Here is a 21502-nt window from a genome sequence, read left to right on the forward strand (position 1 = left end):
TTGTGATGGGGTTGTCTCTGTCGTGATGGGGTCGTCTCTGTCGTGATGGGGTCGTATCTGTCGTGATGGGGTTGTGTCTGTTATGATAGGGTTGTCTCTGTTGTAATGGGGTTGTGTCTGTTGTGATGGGGTTGTGTCTGTTATGATAGGGTTGTCTCTGTTGTGATGGGGTTGTGTCTGTTGTGATGGGGTTGTGTCTGTTGTGATGGGGTTGTGTCTGTTGTGATGGGGTTGTGTCTGTTGTGATGGGGTTGTCTCTGTTGTGATAGGGTTGTCTCTGTCGTTATGGGGTTGTGTCTGTCGTGATGGGGTTGTCTCTGTCGTGATGGGGTTGTCTCTGTTGTGATGGGGTTGTGTCTGTTGTGATGGGGTTGTGTCTGTTGTGATGGGGTTGTGTCTGTTGTGATGGGGTTGTCTCTGTTGTGATAGGGTTGTCTCTGTCGTTATGGGGTTGTGTCTGTCGTGATGGGGTTGTCTCTGTCGTGATGGGGTTGTCTCTGTTGTGATGGGGTTGTCTCTGTTGTCGTGGCTATTCGCTGTTTGCACTTCGTGTTGACATCTCATCCCGTGCGTGGAAGGCGCGAAACGTGAGCGTCCACCTTGCTCGACTAATCTTGGCCCCATAGGCGGCTACCCATTTTCCCGTGCTCAAGGGTCCTAGCCCGAAACGTCTCCGTGCCGCGTGCGCGATTTCCCCGCGAGGCAGTGTTCGTTCGTGGCGAATCCGTGGAACCCGCCGTCACGCAGAGTTGACTGCAGGAGAGGAGGGGAAGTCGTCCACATGGGCCACACGAGTCCCGATCGACAGCCACAGATGGTGAAGATTATACAGCGCGCACGTGTCCGTGTGTGTGTCCGTGTGTGTGTGTCCGTGTGTGTGTGTCCGTGTGTGTGTGTCCGTGTGTGTGTGTCCGTGTGTGTCCGTGCGCGTGTGTGTCCGCAGCTATTATTCCTATGTGGGTTTAAATGAAGGTCAATTGTCCATCTGTGTGTATGCGGGATAATCTGTGTGTGTGTGTGTGTACGTGGGGAGCGGTGGTATAGCCGTGAGCGCCTTGTGCTGCGAACCCGGCGACCCAAGGTCGATTCCCGCTCACGGCCAACACCAGTGACGGATTATCTGTACCGGTCCTGGGCCTCTCCTAGGTCTACTCGGCCTAAAATGAGTACCTGGTGCGCTGTGTAAACGTGAACGTTGGGGAGACAAATGCCGCTGGGCGTGGTGTTGGCCACCCTCGTGTACCGTGCCACCTTTCATAGATGCTTGCTCACAGCACTTGCCCCAGAAATATGTTAAGGCTATACGGGGATCTTTATCTTTGATGCCAATGTGCATACAATCCCTTTTGTCAGTCGTATTTCCCTTGCTGGAGATAAGAATGATTGAGACATCATTCCCTGATGTTTCCCCCCCCCCCCCCCCCCCATTTCTTATTCAGCAAGATCCTTCATGAACGGAACAGCGGAACACGCAGAGAACAACCAATCACGGGCCGCGAGCGTGGTTTGGTAAAGGTTTCTCTACCACAAATCTTGTTACGCAATAGACCAATGAATACTCATCACCAATGTATGTACCTTGAGCTTCTTTCGTACCCGTACGTAGCCAACCGTGCTGAAATCGGAGGTGCGGGGGAAGATAAACTAAACAACAACACCAACAACAAGCACGCAGTTCTCTAACCCTGGGAGCAGACTCGGTGGAAATGGACACAGCCATCGACAACATCTCACAAACATCAATTACAAAGTTGATGAACATTTTGGAAACAATTTTCCAACAATGGAACACGACGCACACGGGAAAGGGGTGTGGGGGGGGGCAGTCAGGCCACGAGGCCGCCGATCGCAGATTGCCTCGGGGAGACAGAATGCGGAGGGCGGCACGGGCGGAGAGAATCGCGGCACGCGAGGAGCCACCTCGGAGGTGCGAGGGGACAGGGCGCTTCCTACTAAGCGGCGGGGGAATTCACTGCGGGGGAATTGTTGAAGAAACTTCACGAATGCGGCTTGCGAGGTTGGGCTCAAGGCAACGACGATTGCAGACATCTGCCCAAGGGGAGACGCATTATGGGGAGCTCAGTAGAACCGCGTGTGGACCTCGGGCAGTTGTTGAAGGCGAACCGGGAGCAAAGCACCGACAGACGAGAGCAGACGAGAGCGCTTTGGGGGGCAACTTGAGGTTGATCGCGACAAGGCAACAACGTGAGATCGGTGCACACAACCTGCAACCGGTACATGGACCGTGGGAGCTCGGGAATCCAACGGAGTAAAATCTAAAGAGTGCTCGGGGTAGCGTGGAGGGGCGCGTGCTGCACTTAACGCCGAGGCAGAGGAGCGCGCGCGGTGGAGAAGGCGCGCGCAGGTCGAGATGAACATCGCATTCGCGGGCACGAAAAGTGAAGCGAGGCTTGGGCAGGATGCGTGACGGCCAGAAGAGAGGGTTCCCGGTGATCGAGACTAACGTCGGAGCGGCAGCCAACGGATGGGTAGGCGCTCGTCCACTGCGGAGACGGAGCATTGAAATCGTCCACTGCTTGGGTGTCAGTAGATCGGTACTTCGCAGGACGTTCGAGATTTCGTCGGCTTGGGGAGGCCTTCATCCAGCAGTGGATAGGCAGTCGCTGCTGATGCAATACGCACGTTGTGTATGTGTTGCATGCACGACGTGTGTACGTGGTCACGTGTGTAATTGCGCATGTCGATACGGAATGCACGTTGCGCGTAATGTGCAAGGACGTGTCTGTGTGTATGCATGAGTATGTGTGTATGTGTGTCTGTGTGTGTCTATGCATGAGTATGTGTGTATGCGTGTCTGTGTGTATGCATGAGTATGTGTGTCTGTGTGTATGCATGAGTGTGTGTGTGTATGTGTCTGTGTATGTGTATGTATATTTGTGTGTATGTGTATGTATGTATGCTTGAGTATGTGTGTGTGCGTGTGTGTGTCTGTGTGTGTGCATGTGTATGTGTGCCTGCATGTGTATGTGTGTATGTGTGTCTGCATGTGTATGTGAGTATGTGTGTCTATGCATTAGTATGTGTGTATGCATGAGTATGTGTGTATGCATTAGTATGTGTATGCATGAGTATGTGTATCTATGCATGAGTATGTGTATGCATGAGTATGTGTGTATGCATTAGTATATGTGTATGCATGAGTATGTGTGTCTATGCATGAATATGTGTGTATGTGTATCTGTGTGTATGCATGAGTATGTGTGTATGTGTGTATGTCTATGCATGAGTATGTATGTCTATGCATGAGTATGTGTGTATGTATGCATGCGTATGTATGTGAGTATGTGTGTATGTGTGTCTGTGTGTATGCATGTGTCTGTGTGTATGCATGAGTATGTGTGTATGCATGAGTATGTGTATGTGTGTCTATGCATGAGTATGTGTGTATGTGTGTCTGTGTGTATGCATGAGTATGTATGTCTATGCATGAGTATGTGTGTCTATGTGTATGTGTGTCTGTGTGTATGCATGTGTCTGTGTGTATGCATGAGTATGTGTGTCTGTGTGTATGTATGTGGGTCTGTGTGTATGTGTGCCTGCATGTGTATGTGTGTATGTGTGTCTGCATGTGTATGTGAGTATGTGTGTCTATGCATGAGTATGTGTGTGTGCATGAGTATGTGTGTATGCATTAGTATGTGTATGCATGAGTATGTGTGTCTATGCATGAGTATGTGTGTATGCATGAGTATGTGTGTATGCATTAGTATATGTGTATGCATGAGTATGTGTGTCTATGCATGAATATGTGTGTATGTGTGTCTGTGTGTATGCATGAGTATGTGTGTATGTGTGTATGTCTATGCATGAGTATGTATGTCTATGCATGAGTATGTGTGTATGTATGCATGCGTATGTATGTGAGTATGTGTGTATGCATGTGTCTGTGTGTATGCATGAGTATGTGTGTATGCATGAGTATGTGTGTATGTGTGTCTATGCATGAGTATGTGTGTATGTGTGTCTGTGTGTATGCATGAGTATGTGTGTATGTATGTCTATGCATGAGTATGTGTGTCTATGTGTATGTGTGTATGCATGTGTCTGTGTGTATGCATGAGTATGTGTGTCTGTGTGTATGTATGTGTGTCTGTGTGTATGTATGTGGGTCTGTGTGTATGCATGTGTCTGTGTGTATGCATGTGTCTGTGTGTATGCATGAGTATGTGTGTCAGTGTGTCTGTGAGTATGTGTGTCTGTGAGTATTTGTGTATGTGAGTATGTGTGTCTGTGAGTATGTGTGTCTGTGAGTATGTGTGTCTGTGAGTATCTGTGTCTGTGAGTATCTGTGTCTGTGAGTATGTGTCTGTGTGTCTGTGTGTATGTGTGTCTGTGAGTATGTGTGTATGTATGTGAGTATGTGTGTCTGTGTGTATGTGTGTGTCTGTGAGTATGTGTGTCTGTGAGTATGTGTGTCTGTGAGTATGTGTGTCTGTGAGTATGTGTGTATGTGTCTATGTGTGTCTGTGAGTATGTGTGTCTGTGAGTATGTGTGTCTGTGAGTATGTGTGTCTGTGAGTATGTGTGTCTGTGAGTATGTGTGTCTGTGAGTATGTGTGTCTGTGAGTATGTGTGTCTGTGAGTATGTGTGTCTGTGAGTATGTGTGTATGTGTGTCTGTGTGTATGTGTGTATGTGTGTCTGTGTGTCTGTGAGTATGTGTGTCTGTGAGTATGTGTTTCTGTGAGTATGTGTGTCTGTGTGTATGTGTGTCTGTGAGTATGTGTATGTGTGTCTGTGAGTATGTGTGTCTGTGAGTATGTGTGTCTGTGAGAATGTGTGTCTGTGAGAATGTGTGTCTGTGAGTATGTGTGTCTGTGTGTCGGTGTGTCTGTGTGTCGGTGTTTCTGTGTGTATGTGTGTCTGTGTGTATGTGTGTATGTGTGTCTGTGTGTCTGTGTGTCTGTGAGTATGTGTGTCTGTGAGTATGTGTGTCTGTGTGTATGTGTGTCTGTGAGTATGTGTGTCTGTGAGTATGTATGTGTGTCTGTGAGTATGTGTGTCTGTGAGTATGTGTGTCTGTGAGTATGTGTGTCTGTGAGTATATGTGTCTGTGTGTCTGTGTGTCTGTGTGTCTGTGTGTATGTGTGTCTGTGTGTCTGTGTGTCTGTGAGTATGTGTGTCTGTGAGTATGTGTGTCTGTGAGTATGTGTGTCTGTGTGTCTGTGTGTCTGTGTGTATGTGTGTATGTGTGTCTGTGTGTATGTGAGTATGTGTGTCTGTGAGTATGTGTGTCTGTGAGTCTGTGTGTCTGTGAGTCTGTGTGTCTGTGAGTATGTGTGTCTGTGAGTATGTGTGTATGTGTGTATGTGTGTCTGTGAGTATGTGTGTCTGTGAGAATGTGTCTGTGAGTATGTGTGTCTGTGTGTCTGTGTGTATGTGTGTCTGTGTGTATGTGTGTCTGTGTGTCTGTGTGTCTGTGTGTCTGTGTGTATGTGTGTATGTGTGTCTGTGTGTCTGTGTGTCTGTGTGTCTGTGAGTATGTGTGTCTGTGAGTATGTGTGTCTGTGTGTATGTGTGCATGTGTGTCTGTGTGTATGTGAGTATGTGTGTCTGTGAGTATGTGTGTCTGTGAGTCTGTGTGTCTGTGAGTCTGTGTGTCTGTGAGTATGTGTGTCTGTGAGTATGTGTGTATGTGTGTATGTGTGTCTGTGAGTATGTGTGTCTGTGAGTCTGTGTGTCTGTGAGTCTGTGTGTCTGTGAGTATGTGTGTCTGTGAGTATGTGTGTATGTGTGTCTGTGTGTCTGTGTGTCTGTGGGGAGCAGTAGCGGAGCGGACAGTGCGATGCGCTTCGAACCTGGCGACCCGAGTTTGAGTCCTGCTCACGGCCAACACCAGCGACGATGATCTGAACCGGTCCTGGGCTTCTGGAGGCTGACTCAGTCTCAAATGAGTACCTGGTGCGGTGTGTAGTAAACATCGCCACAAGGGAGACAAAGGCGGCCGAGAGTGGTGCCGACCACACCACCCCCTCGTGTGCCGTGCCGATCTTCATAGGTGCTCGCTAACATCACTTCCCCTAATAGTTTGTTAAAGGCTATACGGGGGATCTTTGTGTGTGTGTGGGGAGCGGTGGTCGTGGCACGCGCGCTGCACGACACTCTCACTGCCAAAAAGGTCTGAACCCATCCCGGGTTTCTCCTAGGTCGGCTCCGCCTTGCCCTGCGCGTAAGTTACAGGCTACACGGGCAATCTTAGTAAGTATGTAAGTATATATGTACACGCTACGAGCGTTAGACGATGGGCGCCAGCGATGTACGTGGAGCGTATCCCACATTCACCCCCGCGAAATACGAAGGGGACCCAGGACCCCCGAGTGAAGGGGTCTAAACGAGGGGGTCTCGGGTAGCTTCGTCCTCTGTGCGTGCGATGCTCTGATTACCAAAATCGATTCTGATCGATCTGATCAATTCATTTTGCCGAAACGCCGATGCAAAATCGCAGTCGCTGCTTGCAGTTTTTTACATACAGTATACACATACAGTATACACATACAGTATACACATACAGTATACACATACAGTATACACATACAGTATACACAAGCACCACAACAGTATCATCATCACCAATATCGTCACTCATCACCACCACCATCATTGTAATCATTAAAATGATCATGATCACTATCAGCACCATCATCATCGTCAATATTACCATCATCATCGTCAATATTACCATCATCATCGTCAATATTACCATCATCACCACAACCACCAACATCACCATTACAACCATGATCATCACCACTATCACCTGCACAAATTCCACCCCAGGTCTCCACGCAGAAGATTCTCGAGGTGGCAATGGGACTACGAGAAACACCATCTCGTTTCAGCGGCCCTCCAGCACAAACCTTCAACACTCCTCGACTCGCGGCCAGGAATCAAACAGTGCGGGGGGCGCTGGGGGCGGTGAAGGCGGAACCGGTTCGCACCCCCCACCCGCTCCCCACACACCCCCTCACCCACCCCCTCACCCATCCCCCCACCCGCTCATCCACCCCCTCACCCACCCCCTCACCCACCCGCTCATCCACCCCCTCACCCACCCGCTCTCCACCCCCTCACCCATCCCCCCACCCCCTCACCCATCCCCCCACTCCCTCACCCATCCCCCCACCCCCTCACCCATCCCCCCACCCCCTCACCCATCCCCCCACCCCCTCACCCATCCCCCCACCCACCCGCTCCCCACACACCCCCTCACCAATCCCCCACTCCCCCACCCACCCCCTCACCCACCCCCTCACCCACCCCCTCACCCACCCCCTCACCCACCCCCTCACCCACCTCCCCACCCACCCCCTCACCCACCTCCCCACCCACCCCCCCACCCCCCCACCCACCCCTCATCCACCCCTCACCCACCCCTCACCCACCCCTCACCCACCCGCTCCCCGCTCCCTCTCCGCTCTTCGCCGAGGGGAAACAGCGCCTCGGCTGTTTGTGCGCAATTAAGTGACGTCGCTAATTGATTGTTTCCGCTCGCCCTGGGGCGCTGCCCTCACTCCCCCCACCCCTCCAACCCCCACGGAGTTAATCGGCGCCCGAGTCCGCCACGCGTCAAATACAAACGAGGGACGAGCGCAAGGAGTTAAAAATTTAATGCGGGGTGATTATCTTACAGCGTGCATCGCGACGCGTTTATTTATACTCACGCATTCACACACTCACTCACACACTTATACACACACTCACTCACACACTCACACACTCACTCACACACTTACACACTCACTCACACACTCACTCACACACACTCAGTCACACAGTCACTCACGCACTCACAGACTCACTCACATACTTACACACGCACTCACAGACTCACATACTTACACACGCACTCACACACTCACGCACTTACACACTCACACACTCACGCACTTACACACTCACACAGTCACACACGCACTCGCTCACAAACTCACGCGCTCACAAACTCACGCACTCACACACTCGCACAGTCCCTCATTCACGCACTCACTCATGCACTCACTCACGCACTCACACACGCACGCACTTACGCACGCACACAGTCATTCAATCACGCACTCACACGCACTCACACAGTCCCTCATGCGCTCACTCACTCACGCACTCACTCAAGCACTGACTCACTCACGTACTCGCTCGCTCACGGATCTGTACACGGAGAGCAGAGAATCGCACACGGACAGCAGCAACAGCAGAGAGGGCGCCTCGCTCCGGACCCGAACTCGGTGAAGATTCAACTCGCGGGCGACGGAGACGAAGCTGTTCCTCCTCATCCTCGCGGCGGCGGCGCGGTCATGCACGCGAGTGTGATATGTACAGAGTGTGTACTCGTGGGTACACGTGTGTGTGTACATGGCGTGAACTCTGTGCGTGCGTGTGTGCACATGTAGACAGCAAGTTGCACGTGTTTACGCACAGAGCACGTACACTCGTGTACACGTGTGTGTGCGAGCGCGCATGTGTACATGTGCACCTGGGTGTATAGACAATGTACAAGTGTGTGGACACAGCGCGTGCGCACGTGTGGTGTGTGAGTTCACAGACGCCACGTGCGTTCCTCGTCCCTCTTCATCGCTCTCCATCGAGAAGAAGCGCGGACTCCTCAAACTCCTGAGCGCCGACTGAACTTCCTCCTCCGCCCTTCCCTCGATGTGTGCGGCGGTGCCCGCGTGCGGCGCGACTCCGCGCGACTCCCGCGGTTCTTCCTCCTCTGCCACCTCCTCTACCACCTCCTCCTCCTCTTCCTCATCTTCTTCTTCCCTGAGTCTGCGCGGCTCCACCGCCCGCGCCGCGTTCAAGTAATCGTAGAGGGGGCCTCACGTCCAAAGGGGCCGGGGGGGGCAGGGAAGGGGGAGGGAGGTAAGGGGGTCAAGGTGGAAGGTAAGGGGGTCAAGGTGGGAGGTCAGAGGAGCCACCCGGGTCCGGAACCCGATATGGGGGACGTGAAGAATGGAGGAGTGCAGCGATGAGGGAGTCTCCTTTGGGGGGCGGGGGGACTCCTCGGGGGTCTCTTCGGGGTGTACAGAAGGCGTGGGGGGGGGGGGGTCCCTCACATGTGCGGATAGAAGGAGTGCGCCCCGCCGTACGCGGGCGAGTTGAGAAGGAACGGGGGCAGCACCGAGTGCGAGGACATGAAGGGCAGCTGCGCGGCGGCGCACACGAGGCCCGCGGGGCCCGAGTAGTGGGGGGGGCCCATGGAGAGGGGGTGCGGCATCGGCGGGGAGATCGACCCCGATCCGAGCCCCCCTCCCGCGGGGCAGCTCGTGTCGGCTCCGGGGTTCTGTTTCTTCCACTTGGTTCGCCGGTTCTGGAACCAGATCTTCACCTGCGTCTCCGTGAGGCTGAGCGACAGCGCCAGGTTGAGGCGCTCGCACACGGAGAGGTATCGCGTCGACTTGAACTTATTCTCCAGCGCCACCAGCTGCTCGTAGGTGAACGCCGTGCGCGCCCTGCGCGGCTTCCCCGACTTGGCTTCGGACGAGCACCGTTTGCGCTTCTGCTTCTGCGCGCCGCCCCCGGTGCCGTCCCCACTCCCCTTGATCCCACCGCCGCCGCCGCCTCCTCCATCCTCGGAGCCGCCGTCGCCGCCGCCACCGCCGCCTCCGCCGCCTCCGCCGCCTCGATCATCCCCGTCCGCCCCGGCGCCGTCTCTGCCGCACGATTTGTCCCGCGCCGCCACCGCTGCCTCGGCGCCGCGATCCTCCTCGGGAGCGCAGTCCCGGCCGGTCCCCGCGCAGAGCCCGCGTCCCTCGGGCTCCGAGTCGTCGTGGAGCTGAAACCCTGAGAAGCGCGGGCACGGGGGCCCAACGGAGGAGCGGGGGGGGGCAAAGAAGGGCAGCGACTCTCGTGAGCGCGGAGCGGTGTCACTCGGTGACGACAAAAAGAGCTCCGCGAGTGGCCCCGGTGCCGTCGTCGTCTTGAAGCGCACCTCGGTGCTGCGGGTGAACACCACAGGGCGCGCGTGTGTGTGTGTAGACACGGTGTGTGTGTGTAGACACGTGTGTGTGTGTAGACACGTGTGTGTGTGTGTGTAGACACGTGTGTGTGTGTGTGTAGACACGTGTGTGTGTGTGTATAGACACGTGTGTGTGTGTAGACACGTGTGTGTGTGTAGACACGTGTGTGTGTGTGTGTAGACACGTGTGTGTGTGTGTAGACACGTGTGTGTGTGTGTAGACACGTGTGTGTGTGTGTAGACACGTGTGTGTGTGTGTAGACACGTGTGTGTGTGTAGACACGTGTGTGTATGTAGACATGTGTGTGTATGTAGACATGTGTGTGTATGTAGACATGTGTGTGTATGTAGACATGTGTGTGTATGTAGACATGTGTGTGTATGTAGACATGTGTGTGTATGTAGACATGTGTGTGTATGTAGACATGTGTGTGTATACACGGTGTGTGTGTGTAGACACGGTGTGTGTGTGTAGACACGGTGTGTGTGTGTAGACACGGTGTGTGTGTGTGTAGACACGGTGTGTGTGTGTGTAGACACGGTGTGTGTGTGTGTAGACACGGTGTGTGTGTGTGTAGACACGGTGTGTGTGTGTGTAGACACGGTGTGTGTGTGTAGACACGGTGTGTGTGTGTAGACACGGTGTGTGTGTGAAGACACGGTGTGTGTGTGTAGAGACGTGTGTGTGTGTAGACATGTGTGTGTGTGTAGACACGTGTGTGTGTGTAGACACGTGTGTGTGTGTGTGTGTATACACGTGTGTGTGTGTGTGTAGACACGTGTGTGTGTGTGTAGACACGTGTGTGTGTGTAGACGTGTGTGTGTGTAGAGACGTGTGTGTGTGTGTAGACACGGTGTGTGTGTGTAGACACGGTGTGTGTGTGTAGACACGGTGTGTGTGTGTAGAGACGTGTGTGTGTGTGTAGACACGGTGTGTGTGTGTAGAGACGTGTGTGTGTGTATGTAGACATGTGTGTGTGTAGACACGGTGTGTGTGTAGACACGGTGTGTGTGTGTGTAGACACGGTGTGTGTGTAGACACGGTGTGTGTGTGTGTAGACACGGTGTGTGTGTAGAGACGTGTGTGTGTGTGTGTAGACATGTGTGTGTGTGTGTGTAGACATGTGTGTGTGTGTAGACATGTGTGTGTGTGTGTGTAGACATGTGTGTGTGTGTAGACATGTGTGTGTGTAGACACGTGTGTGTGTGTGTGTGTAGACACGGTGTGTGTGTAGAGACGTGTGTGTATGTAGACATGTGTGTGTGTAGACACGGTGTGTGTGTAGACACGGTGTGTGTGTGTAGACACGGTGTGTGTGTGTAGACACGGTGTGTGTGTAGACACGTGTGTGTGTGTGTAGACACGTGTGTGTGTGTGTAGAGACGTGTGTGTGTGTGTGTAGACATGTGTGTGTGTAGACACGGTGTGTGTAGACACGGTGTGTGTAGACACGGGTGTGTAGACATGTGTGTGTAGACACGTGTGTGTGTGTGTAGACACGTGTGTGTGTGTGTGTAGACACGTGTGTGTGTGTGTGTGTGTAGACACGTGGGTGTGTGTGTGTAGACACGTGGGTGTGTGTGTGTAGACACGTGCGTGTGTGTGTAGACACGTGCGTGTGTGTGTAGACACGTGCGTGTGTGTGTAGACACGTGCGTGTGTGTGTAGACACGTGCGTGCGTGTGTGTGTAGACACGTGCGTGTGTGTGTAGACACGTGCGTGTGCGTGTAGACACGTGCGTGTGCGTGTAGACACGTGCGTGTGCGTGTAGACACGTGCGTGTGCGTGTAGACACGTGCGTGTGCGTGTAGACACGTGCGTGTGCGTGTGTGTAGACACGGGTGTGTGTGTAGACATGGGTGTGTGTGTGTAGACATGGTGTTGTGCTGGTGGTGTGTGTGTAGACACGGTGTTGTGCTGGTGGTGTGTGTGTGTTTAGACACGGGGTTGTCCTGGTGGTGTGTGTTTAGACATGGGGTTGTGCTGGTGGTGTGTGTGTGTAGACACGGTGTTGTGCTGGTGGTGTGTGTGTAGACACGGGGTTGTGCTGGTGGTGTGTGTGTGTAGACACGGGGTTGTGCTGGTGGTGTGTGTGTGTGTGTATAGACACGGGGTTGTGCTGGTGGTGTGTGTGTGTGTGTAGACACGGGGTTGTGCTGGTGGTGTGTGTGTGTAGACACGGGGTTGTCCTGGTGGTGTGTGTGTGTAGACATGGTGTTGTGCTGGTGGTGTGTGTGTAGACACGGGGTTGTGCTGGTGGTGTGTGTGTGTGTGTAGACACGGGGTTGTGCTGGTGGTGTGTGTGTTCATTATTGGAACAGAGGCGTCGATAGGTTTTGGCGCGAGGCGTTGGACATTGGGGTCTGGGCACCGCGCGGAGAATCGATGCCATAGCCCGTGTCCGTGTGCCACCCTGCGTGTCAGCCCGTGTGCCACCCTGCGTTTTAGTCCGTGTGCCACCCTGCGTGTCAGTCTGTGCCACTCTGCGTGTTAGTCCGTGTGTCACAATACCTGTTAGTTAATGTGTCACTCTGCGTGTCAGCTCGAACGTGAGCCCCTGAGGTCAACTGCTATTGCTCTAAGGTCATTGATGTCGGAGGTGACGAAACTGAAAAATAAATAATGGTGCGTAATCACAATCCTTGTGTGCGCGTCTGTGTGCATCTCCGTGAGTGCTTGGTGTGTGTCTGATGTGTCGCGGTGAGCTGCGCGATACGAATCCGGCGACCAGAGTTCTAGTTCTGCTCACGGCCAAGACCAGTGACCATTATTTGAGCCGGTCGTGGGCCTCCCCTAAGTCGACTCAGCCTCAAATGAGTATCTGATGCGGCGTGGAAACAGCACTGGGGAGACAAAGGCGGCCGGGCGTGGTGCTGGCCACCCTTTCCCCTCGTGTGCCGTTCCGGCCTTCATAGGTGTCCGCTCACTGCACTTGCCCCAACAGTCTGTAAATGCTACACGGGGGATCTTTGTGTAAAGGATTCGCGTCTCAACTCTGGGCCAGTCGCCCGCGGCTCTAAACCGCGACGTCTCCGCTCTGCACTTAGAGATCGCAATTCTCACCAAAGACAAAGATCCCCCGTTGCAGCCTTAACAAACAAGTGCTGACACGGCGCACGAGGGGGTGGGTGGCCAGCACCACGCCCGGCCTCCTTTATCTCTCCATTGCCGATGTTTTATACACATCGCACCAGGGACTCGTTTATGGAGAGGCTCTAGGACGGACTCGTAGCGCAGTGCGCTCACTACCGACAAAGATCCCCTCTACAGTCTGAACAGACTGTTGGTGAAAGCGCTGTCCCGCTTGCGACACACACATACACACACATACACACACATACACACACATACATACACACTGATGTTCACATACACGCACATGCACACACAAACATTCACCCAAACACAAAGATCCCCCGTATAGTTTATAACAGGCTGTTGGGGCAAGTGCTGTTAGCGAGCACCTATTAATGCTGGATGGCACTGTGCATTGGGGTGGTGTTGGTAACACCACGCACGGCCGCCTTTGTCTCCCAGTGATGTTTTGTACACACGGCACCACCAGGAACTCATCTAAGGCCGAGTCGACCTAGAGGAGGCCCGCGCTAACCGCTGTACCACCGCTCAACACCACTCACACACTCGCACATGAATACACTCGGTGGACATGCACCTACACTCAAACTCACACCGAACATCACGCACACTCGGGTGGTGGTGGTGACATTTTGGAGGCGAGGGTTGGTGGGTCACATAAAGATGGGGGAGACGACTCGCTTGCCGCGGGCGTCGAGGAGGAGTCGTTCTCGGTCTCGCCAGGAGTTTATGAATTCCACCTGCTCTGTTTGTACGGGATAGAGCGTTGCACCCTCGCATGCATGCGCGGGTTTTCTCCGGTCGCTGCGGTTTATCTCCCATATATATAACAAAAAACATCTCTCGTTAAATGGCCGATAACGCCTCGATATATATAGGACAGCAGAGCTTGGCAAGAGAGGAATCTTGCGCCGACTCCATCACAAGGCCAATTAACAATCACTAACATCCAAACGCTCACAGACACTCATGAGTTCACACACAAAGACAAAGACCCCCAGAAAAGCCTTGAACAGACTGTTGAGGCAAGTGCAGTTGGAGAGCGCCTATGAAGGCCGACACGGCACACGAAGGGGTGGGTGGCCAGCACCACGCCCGGCCACCTTTGTCTCCCCAGGGCGATGTTTACACACCGCTCCAGGTACTCATTGTTAAGGCTGAGTCGACTTAGGGGAGGTCCAGGCCCACTCGCCCTCTCACACGCACTATCACTCTCTCACACACTCATTCACTCTCTCACACACTCATTCACTCTCTCACTCACTCATTCACTCTCTCACTCACTCATTCACTCTCACACTCATTCACTCTCTCACTCACTCATTCACTTGACTCTCACGCTCATCCACTCACGCTCATTCACTTTCTCACACACTCATTCACTCTCTCACACACTCATTCACTCTCACACTCATTCACTCTCTCACACACTCATTCACTCTCTCACACTCATTCACTCTCTCACACGCTCATCCACTCACACGCTCACATATCCCCTCATTCTCGCCCGCGTAATGGCACTCAAACACCCGGACACACAAAAAAAAAACCTCCCCATCTGATCGTCATTTAATTGCCCCCCCCTCCCCAATTACAATTCCCTGTGAGGGGGGGGGGCAGCGTCTCCCAGCTCGGTTATCGCGAGTGGGGAGAGCGTTGTGGGGGGCCGGGGGGGGGGTCCATTAGCGGAGCGCGGCGCTTTTCTGCTGATGTTTGTTTAGATGGATTAACCTTCATTTCTCATTAAAGTCCCTTTTTAATTTACAGTGGCCGCGAGAGAGGCGTGATTAGGAGCGCGGGTCGAAAGGTAGCCCAGATCAATACCCCCGCTAATAACTCTAATAAGTTTTAATCGGGCAATTATCTGATTCCTGATCTTATAATTTAGACGTTGGAGGAGTGTTTGCAAGCTGCAGGAAGGAGATACGGGGAAGTCGATAATGGGATATCGATCCGAGAATCTGCGCCTGCCACTCCGAGGCGGTGTCACCGCCACGGCTCCGAGCCGCCGCCGCCGCCGCCGCTGCTCTAAACGCACCGGAGAGGCTGTTAATTTTTGCGAGATAACCCCCCACTTTAGTACAATTAGTCCGATTCGCTTTGAATAACGGGGAGATAAGGAGAAAATTGGATGTGTCACGGCGAGTAATGAGGCTCCCCGGGCAGTCCCCCGCTGCTGCTGCTGTCGAGGCCTCGCGGAGTGGAGAGCTCGCCCCCCCCCAGACCTTTCCTGCACCACAAATGAATCTGGAATTGAACCGTGGCTCAGGAACTCTTGGACTCGAGGCCACGGAGTTCCGGGCGGGCGGGCGGGCGGGACGTCTCCCCGGCGCCCGAGACTTATGGATGTCGTCTCTCTGTCGCTCTGTCTCTGTCTCCGCCTTCCTCTGTGTCTCTCTGTGAGTCTCTGTGTGTCTCTGTGAGTCTCTGTGTGTCTCTGTGAGTCTCTGTGTGTCTCTGTGTCTCTCTGTGTATGAGTCTCTCTGAATGCGTCTCTATGTCTCTCTGTGTACGAGTCTCTGTGTGAGTCTCTATGCGAGCCTCTGTGCGCGAGTCTCTGTATATGAGTATCTGTGTCTCTCTGCATGTGAGTCTCTGTGTCTCTCTGCATGTGAGTCTTATATGAATCTCTGTGCCTGCCTGGATATGAGTCTCTGTGTATGAGTGTATATGTGTGGGTCTCTCTGTGCACGAGTATCGCTGTGCACGAGTCTTAACGTGTGTGAGTCTCTCTGTGTTTTGTCCCTCTTTTTGATTCGCTGTCTCTTCCTCTGTTCCCTCTGCATGTCTCTCTTTCTCTAGCGATGTCTAGGCCCGTCTCTCGTTGTTCTCTCTGTAACGTTTTTGTTTTGATGCCTGATTAATGATTTGTCTCGCCGTCTGTGTCTGTGTCTCTTCCGTCTTCCCCTGTAGCGTCTCCGTCTCTAGATCATCCGATGTTTATCGTTGACCTCTACGTCTCCCTCTGAGCCCCTGTTCATATGTCTCTCTCTCTCTCTCTGTCTCTTCTGCGTCTTCTCTGTCTCGGGCTCTGTCCACGTCTCGGCGTCGTCTCTCGCTCGGCCCCGTGGAGTCGCCAGGGGGGCCGCGCGGAGCGCGCCGGGCCCAGACTGGGGCCACACGAACGGTTTCATGGCGTGATGAGTGCGATGACTCTTGGGCAGATATCATCGTCGTCGTCGTCGTCGATTCTTTGGAATCACACCTGTGTAGTGAAATGACGTGCGTGATGTCCACGTTGAAGTTCGCGCAAAATCCTCACTGCCTCTATGCGACGATCGACCCCACCACCTCTACCACCACCTGAAGTGCCACCACCACCACCACCTCTACCACCACTACCACTACCACCACCACCTCTACCACCACCACCTCTACCACCACTACCACTACCACCACCTCTTCACCACTACCACCACCACCTCTACCACCTCTACCACCACTACCACCACCACCGCTACCACCAACACCACCACCTGCAGTGGCACCACCACCACCACCACCGCTACCACCAACACCACCTCCCCTGTCACGAGTACCACTACTCAGCAGAGTCTTCACTGCCACACACAAATATATCACCGACTACGTCCATCCCTACCGCCACCAGCACCAAACTAAACTAAAAGCGAAACGATATTTCATTTATGTTACCAGGTAAGGCCCACTGAGCTGAGTAGCTCTTTTTCAGAAGCGACCTCGTCACAGGTGACAGCTCAACGAAGTGGGTTACAACATGAACCACGTTCACCACCGTACGCATCTGTGCCATCACCTCCACCACGAACACCATCACTCGGTACACTCTTGTTCCATCCCCGCTGCGGTGAATGACATCTTTACCACCACCACCACTACCACCACCACATCTTATGTGACCAACCACGTTCACCAATGTTCACACCGTGACCACCTCTGCCACTTACGCCATGTAAACAATCTCCAAATTCACTATTTCCAAAGCCCCCACTACAACGAACATCAGCACCAGCAATATGACCACCAGCACCACTATCGGAATGTCACCACCACCACCACCACTGCCCCCGCCACCAGCGCGAGCGCGGCGAGCCTGGTACCTGTCTCTGCCGGCCCGGATCTCTCGCGGAGCTGCGCACTCCCCGAATCGGCGGCGCCGTCCGCGCCCGCGTCTCGCTCTGCGCTGCGTGGGCTCCGCGCCTCGGGCTCTCCCTGCAGCAGGGGCTCCAGCAGGGACGCCTGCTGCTGCTGCTGCTGCATCTGCTGCTGCTGCTGCAGGGCGCGGACGCGGCCCGTGAATTTGTTGGGGTCCAGGATGTCGAGCACGGAGAAGGAGGTGGTGCGGTGCGCGTTCGCGGCGAGTTGCGCGTCCGGCCGGGCCGCGGCCGGCGGCGGGGAGCGCCCCGGGCTGCCCCCGCTGCAGGCCGTGGGCTCGGGCTCGGCGGGCAGCAGGGGCAGCCCGTCGCGGGCCCCGGCCTGAAGCAGTGGCAACGCCTGCAGCGGGGGCGGCAGCTTCCCCGGCACCGCGGCGGGCAGCGTGGCCTCGCAGGCGAGCGGCAGCGCGTCCTCGCGGTGCGAGCTCATTCCGCCGCGCCGCGCCGAGACTGCTGCTCCTCCTCCTCGTCCTCCTCCTCCTCCGCTGCCTGTCCCTACAATTCCTCCTTCTCCACCTCCTCCTCCCCCTCCTTTTGCTCCTGCTCACACCCTCCTCTTCCTTCTCTCGCTCTTCGTCTCTACCTCCTCTGGCTGCTGCTGCTGCTGCTCTCCCACCTCCTCCTCTCACGATTCTTCTCCCGTTACTCCTTCGCGTTCCGCCTCTCCCTCCTGCTCCTTCTGCGCCGTGAGCCTCACCTCCTTGGTCCCGGAGAGCCCACTCGCGACGCCACGTGCTCCACCGACCGACCACCACCCCCCCCCCCCCCAACAAATAAAAATCCCGTTTTATTTCTATTAATTTCTTAACTTCTAAATAAAGAAATAAAGTCGAACGACGGAATTGTTCCGTGTCGGGGCCACGAGGCGCCTCGTCCGAGTCCCCCGGTGAGGATTCTGAACTTTGACGTTCCAAAAGGAGGCGGGCGGCAGCGGCCGAACGGCGCTCACCACGAGAGATCGCGAAACTCAGCTGATCCGGGACGCCTCCTCTCCCTCCTCCTCTCCCTCCTCCTCTCCCTACTCCTCTCCCTACTCCTCCTCCTCCTCCCGTTCGTCGTCGTCGCCGCGTCTCCCCGCGGGGCCCGCGCGCCGATTATTTATGAATTCGCGATTGGTCCCGCGTCTCGGTAATTGGCCCGGAGCCGCCCATCTCTGCGCGCGGCGCTGAACGCTCCGCGGGGGAGGCCGCCGAGGAGGCGGTCGGTGGCTGAGCGCCGCCGCTCCTGTCCGCGGGGAGGTGGACGCGGGAGTGTGGAGGAGGCGGTGGGCGCCTCTTGATCCACCTGGCCCGCGACGTTATTTATTTATTATTTACTCGCTTGTTTGCTGGAGAGGCGAGCGAGAGAGGGAGGCGAGAAAGAGGGAGAGAGAGAGCGCGCTAGAGAGAGGGGGAGAGAGAGAGAGCGAGCGATCGGTTCGGCTCGCCAAGGTGACGACTGCTGCTGCTGCCGCTGCTGCTTCTCCCCGTGTCGCTCCTTCTCGTCCCGGCGACGCGCGACTCCCCGCGCAGCGGCCCGGGTATCAGCAGCAACTTTAGCCGCGCGCGCGTGTCCGTGTGTGTGTCTGCGTGTGTGTCCGTGTGTGTGTCTGCGTGTGTGCGCGCGTGTGTGTCCGTGTGTCTGGGTGTCGTCGTGTGTGTGCGCGCGTGTGTGATTGTATATGCGCGTGTGTGTTTGTGCGTCTGTGTGTGTGTTCAAGCATGTGCGTGTGTGCTCGTCCACGTGCGTGTGTGTAGATGGATGGAGGTGTGGATGTATTCGTGTGCGCGTGCGTGTATGAATCGGTGTCTGGATGGGTGTCTGGATGGGTGTGTGTGTGTGGATAAATGGTTGTTTATGTATGCGCGGACGTGTTTGTGTGAATGCGTGTCCGTGTGTGTCCGTGTGTGTGTCTGCGTGTGTGCGCGCGTGTGTGTGCGTGTGGGGAGCGGTGGCGCGGATGTTAGCTCCCTGCGCTACGAACCCGGCGACCTTGGTTGGATTCCGGCTCACCAACAATAACAGTGACGAATTATCAGCTGGTTCTGGGCCTCCCCTAGTACCGGGTGCGTTTTATAAAACGTGATCACTGGGGAGACAAAGGCGGCCAGGGGTAGCGTTGGCCACCCACCCCTTCGTGTGCCGTGTCGGCCTTCAGAGGTTACCCCAACAGTCTGTTAAAGGCTATACGGGGGATCTTTGTCTATGGATGGGTGTTCACTTATGCGTTTGTGTGAATGGGTGAGTGTGTTTGCGTAAGCGTACATATACACACATCGCACACCCAATATATGAACAATTCACAACACACACGTTACATATACACATATATTTACAAGTTACGAAACACACTTTTACACCACATTATTTGCATAAATACCCACGTGTGTATATGTACACAATTATGCACATGTGTCCACACTGCACACACTTACACAAAGACGAATACACACTGCACACTGACACACTTACACACTCACTCACACATACACGCTACACACAGACTTGCACACTAACACACTCATTCACACACTCACTCAGACACTCACCCACTCAACCACACACTCACTCAGACACTCACCCACTCAATCACTCACTCACTCGGACAGACACTAACCCACTCAATCACACACTCACACTCACTCAGACACTCACCCACTCAATAACTCACTCGGACAGACACTCAGCCACTCAATCACACACTCACTCAGACACTCACCCACTCAATGACACACTCACTCAGACACTCACCCACTCAATCACACACTCACTCAGACACTCACCCACTCAATCACACACTCACTCAGACAGACACTCACCCACTCAATCACTCACTCACTCGGACAGAGGGTGCTTTCACACCAAGCCAGGCATCAGCACAACCTCTGGCGCCTCCCGTTATCAACTCCTTCCCGGGGGATGCATCGTTTAACATCGATTATGACGATGATGACTGCTGTGCTGAATGACAGCTGATGGGGCTGACTCACTGCTGTTGGCTGCATCACTGCTGTGGTTGGTTAACTGCTGTGGCTAGATCCTGTGTGCGTCCTTCCTGGCTTCTTTTAAACGATACTCCGACTACGTGTATTTGTCCTTCTCGCTGAGCCAAAAACACCCGGCTAACACATCATAGTTGGTGTTTCTTACACAATTTTGCGGCGAAGTCTTCACGAACCAAGACAGCGACTTCACCTCCCTAGCGAGACGACGACTATTAGTTGATGTGTGTCTGTGTGTGTCTGTGTGTGTGTCTGTGTGTGTGTCTGTGTGTGTCTCTCTGTGTGTCTGTGTAAGTGCTACTGTGGGGAGCGGTAGTGTAGTGGTTAGCGCGCTGCGCTACAAACCCGGCGAGCCGAGTTCAATTCCTGCTCGCGGCCAACAACAGTGGCTATTATCTGAACCGGTTCTGGGGCTCCTCTAGGTCGACTCAGCCTCAAATAAGTACCTAGTGCGATGTGCAAACACATTGCCACGAGGCAGGCAAAGGCGGCCGGGCGTGGTGCTGGCCATCCACCTCCTCGTGTGCCGTGCGGGCCTTCATAGGTGCTCGCTAACAGCACTTGTCCGAACAGTCTGTTAAGGCTATATGGGGGATCTTTGTATTTTGTGTGTGTCCGCGTGTGTCTGCGTTTCTTTGCGGGTGTCTGTATATCTATATGTGTGTCTGCAGCTCACTATTTGCGTAAGTAGGTGTGCTAAATGTCTCCATGTATGACTCATGTGTCTGTACGCGCCTCTGCGTGTCCCCCTGTGTCTGTACGTCTGTCTGTATGTCTTTGTATGTCTCACTGTGCGCACGCATGTGTGTACCTATGTATTTGTCTAGGCAGGATTTGTATCTATTTCAGTGTGTACGCATATCCGTCTCGCTGTATCTGCTGCATGTGTGTATATATGTTTGTGTGGGGAGCGGTAGTGTCGTCGGTAGCGCCCTGCGCTATGAACCCGGCGACCCGAGTTCGATTCTCGCTCACGGTCAACACCGCCAGTGATGATTATTTGAACCATTCCTGGACCTCCCCTAGGTAGACTCAGCCTCAAATGAGCACCTGGTGCGGTGTAGAGTAAACGTCGCCACTAGGGAGACAAAGGCGGTCGGGCGTGGTGCCGGCCACCCACCCCCTCGTGTGCCGTGCCGGCCTTCATAGGGGCTCGCTAACAGCACTTGCCCCTACAATCTGTTAAGGCTTTACGAGGCATCTTTGTCTTTGTGTATATGTGTGTGTAAGTTCATAGGACTACTTATTCTTAAACGAGTACAGTATTTGGTAAGGTGCGTTAAACATCACCACTGGGGAGACAAAGGCGGCCGGGCAT

At 54.2% G+C, this 21502-nt stretch overlaps 1 protein-coding gene across 1 annotated transcript; it reads right to left on the minus strand.

Moving 5' to 3' along the window:
• Positions 1-7612: 7612 nt before the first annotated feature.
• On the minus strand, positions 7613-21148 carry NKX1-1 (NK1 homeobox 1). The gene is made up of 2 exons (XM_032950895.2): positions 17150-21148; positions 7613-9797 (listed from the first exon to the last, which is right to left on the minus strand). The coding sequence occupies exons 1-2, from the start codon at positions 17631-17633 to the stop codon at positions 9067-9069; spliced, it is 1215 nt and encodes a 404-aa protein (XP_032806786.1). The 5' UTR covers positions 17634-21148; the 3' UTR covers positions 7613-9066.
• Between the last annotated feature and the right edge of the window lie 354 nt (positions 21149-21502).

This window comes from Petromyzon marinus, chromosome 9 (assembly GCF_048934315.1).
Source record: "Petromyzon marinus isolate PM22_M1 ecotype Great Lakes invasive population chromosome 9, UKy_Petmar_22M1.pri1.0, whole genome shotgun sequence".
Lineage (NCBI taxonomy): Eukaryota > Metazoa > Chordata > Hyperoartia > Petromyzontiformes > Petromyzontidae > Petromyzon > Petromyzon marinus.

Excerpts from the sequence above, each read along its gene's own strand:
- NKX1-1 (XM_032950895.2), bottom strand. The coding sequence starts at position 17,633 with ATGAGCTCGCACCGCGAGGACGCGCTGCCGCTCGCCTGCGAGGCCACG. Across the intron at positions 9,798-17,149 it reads ATCCGGGCCGGCAGAGACAG|GGTTTCAGCTCCACGACGAC; the intron begins GTACCAGGCTCG and ends CGCGCTTCTCAG.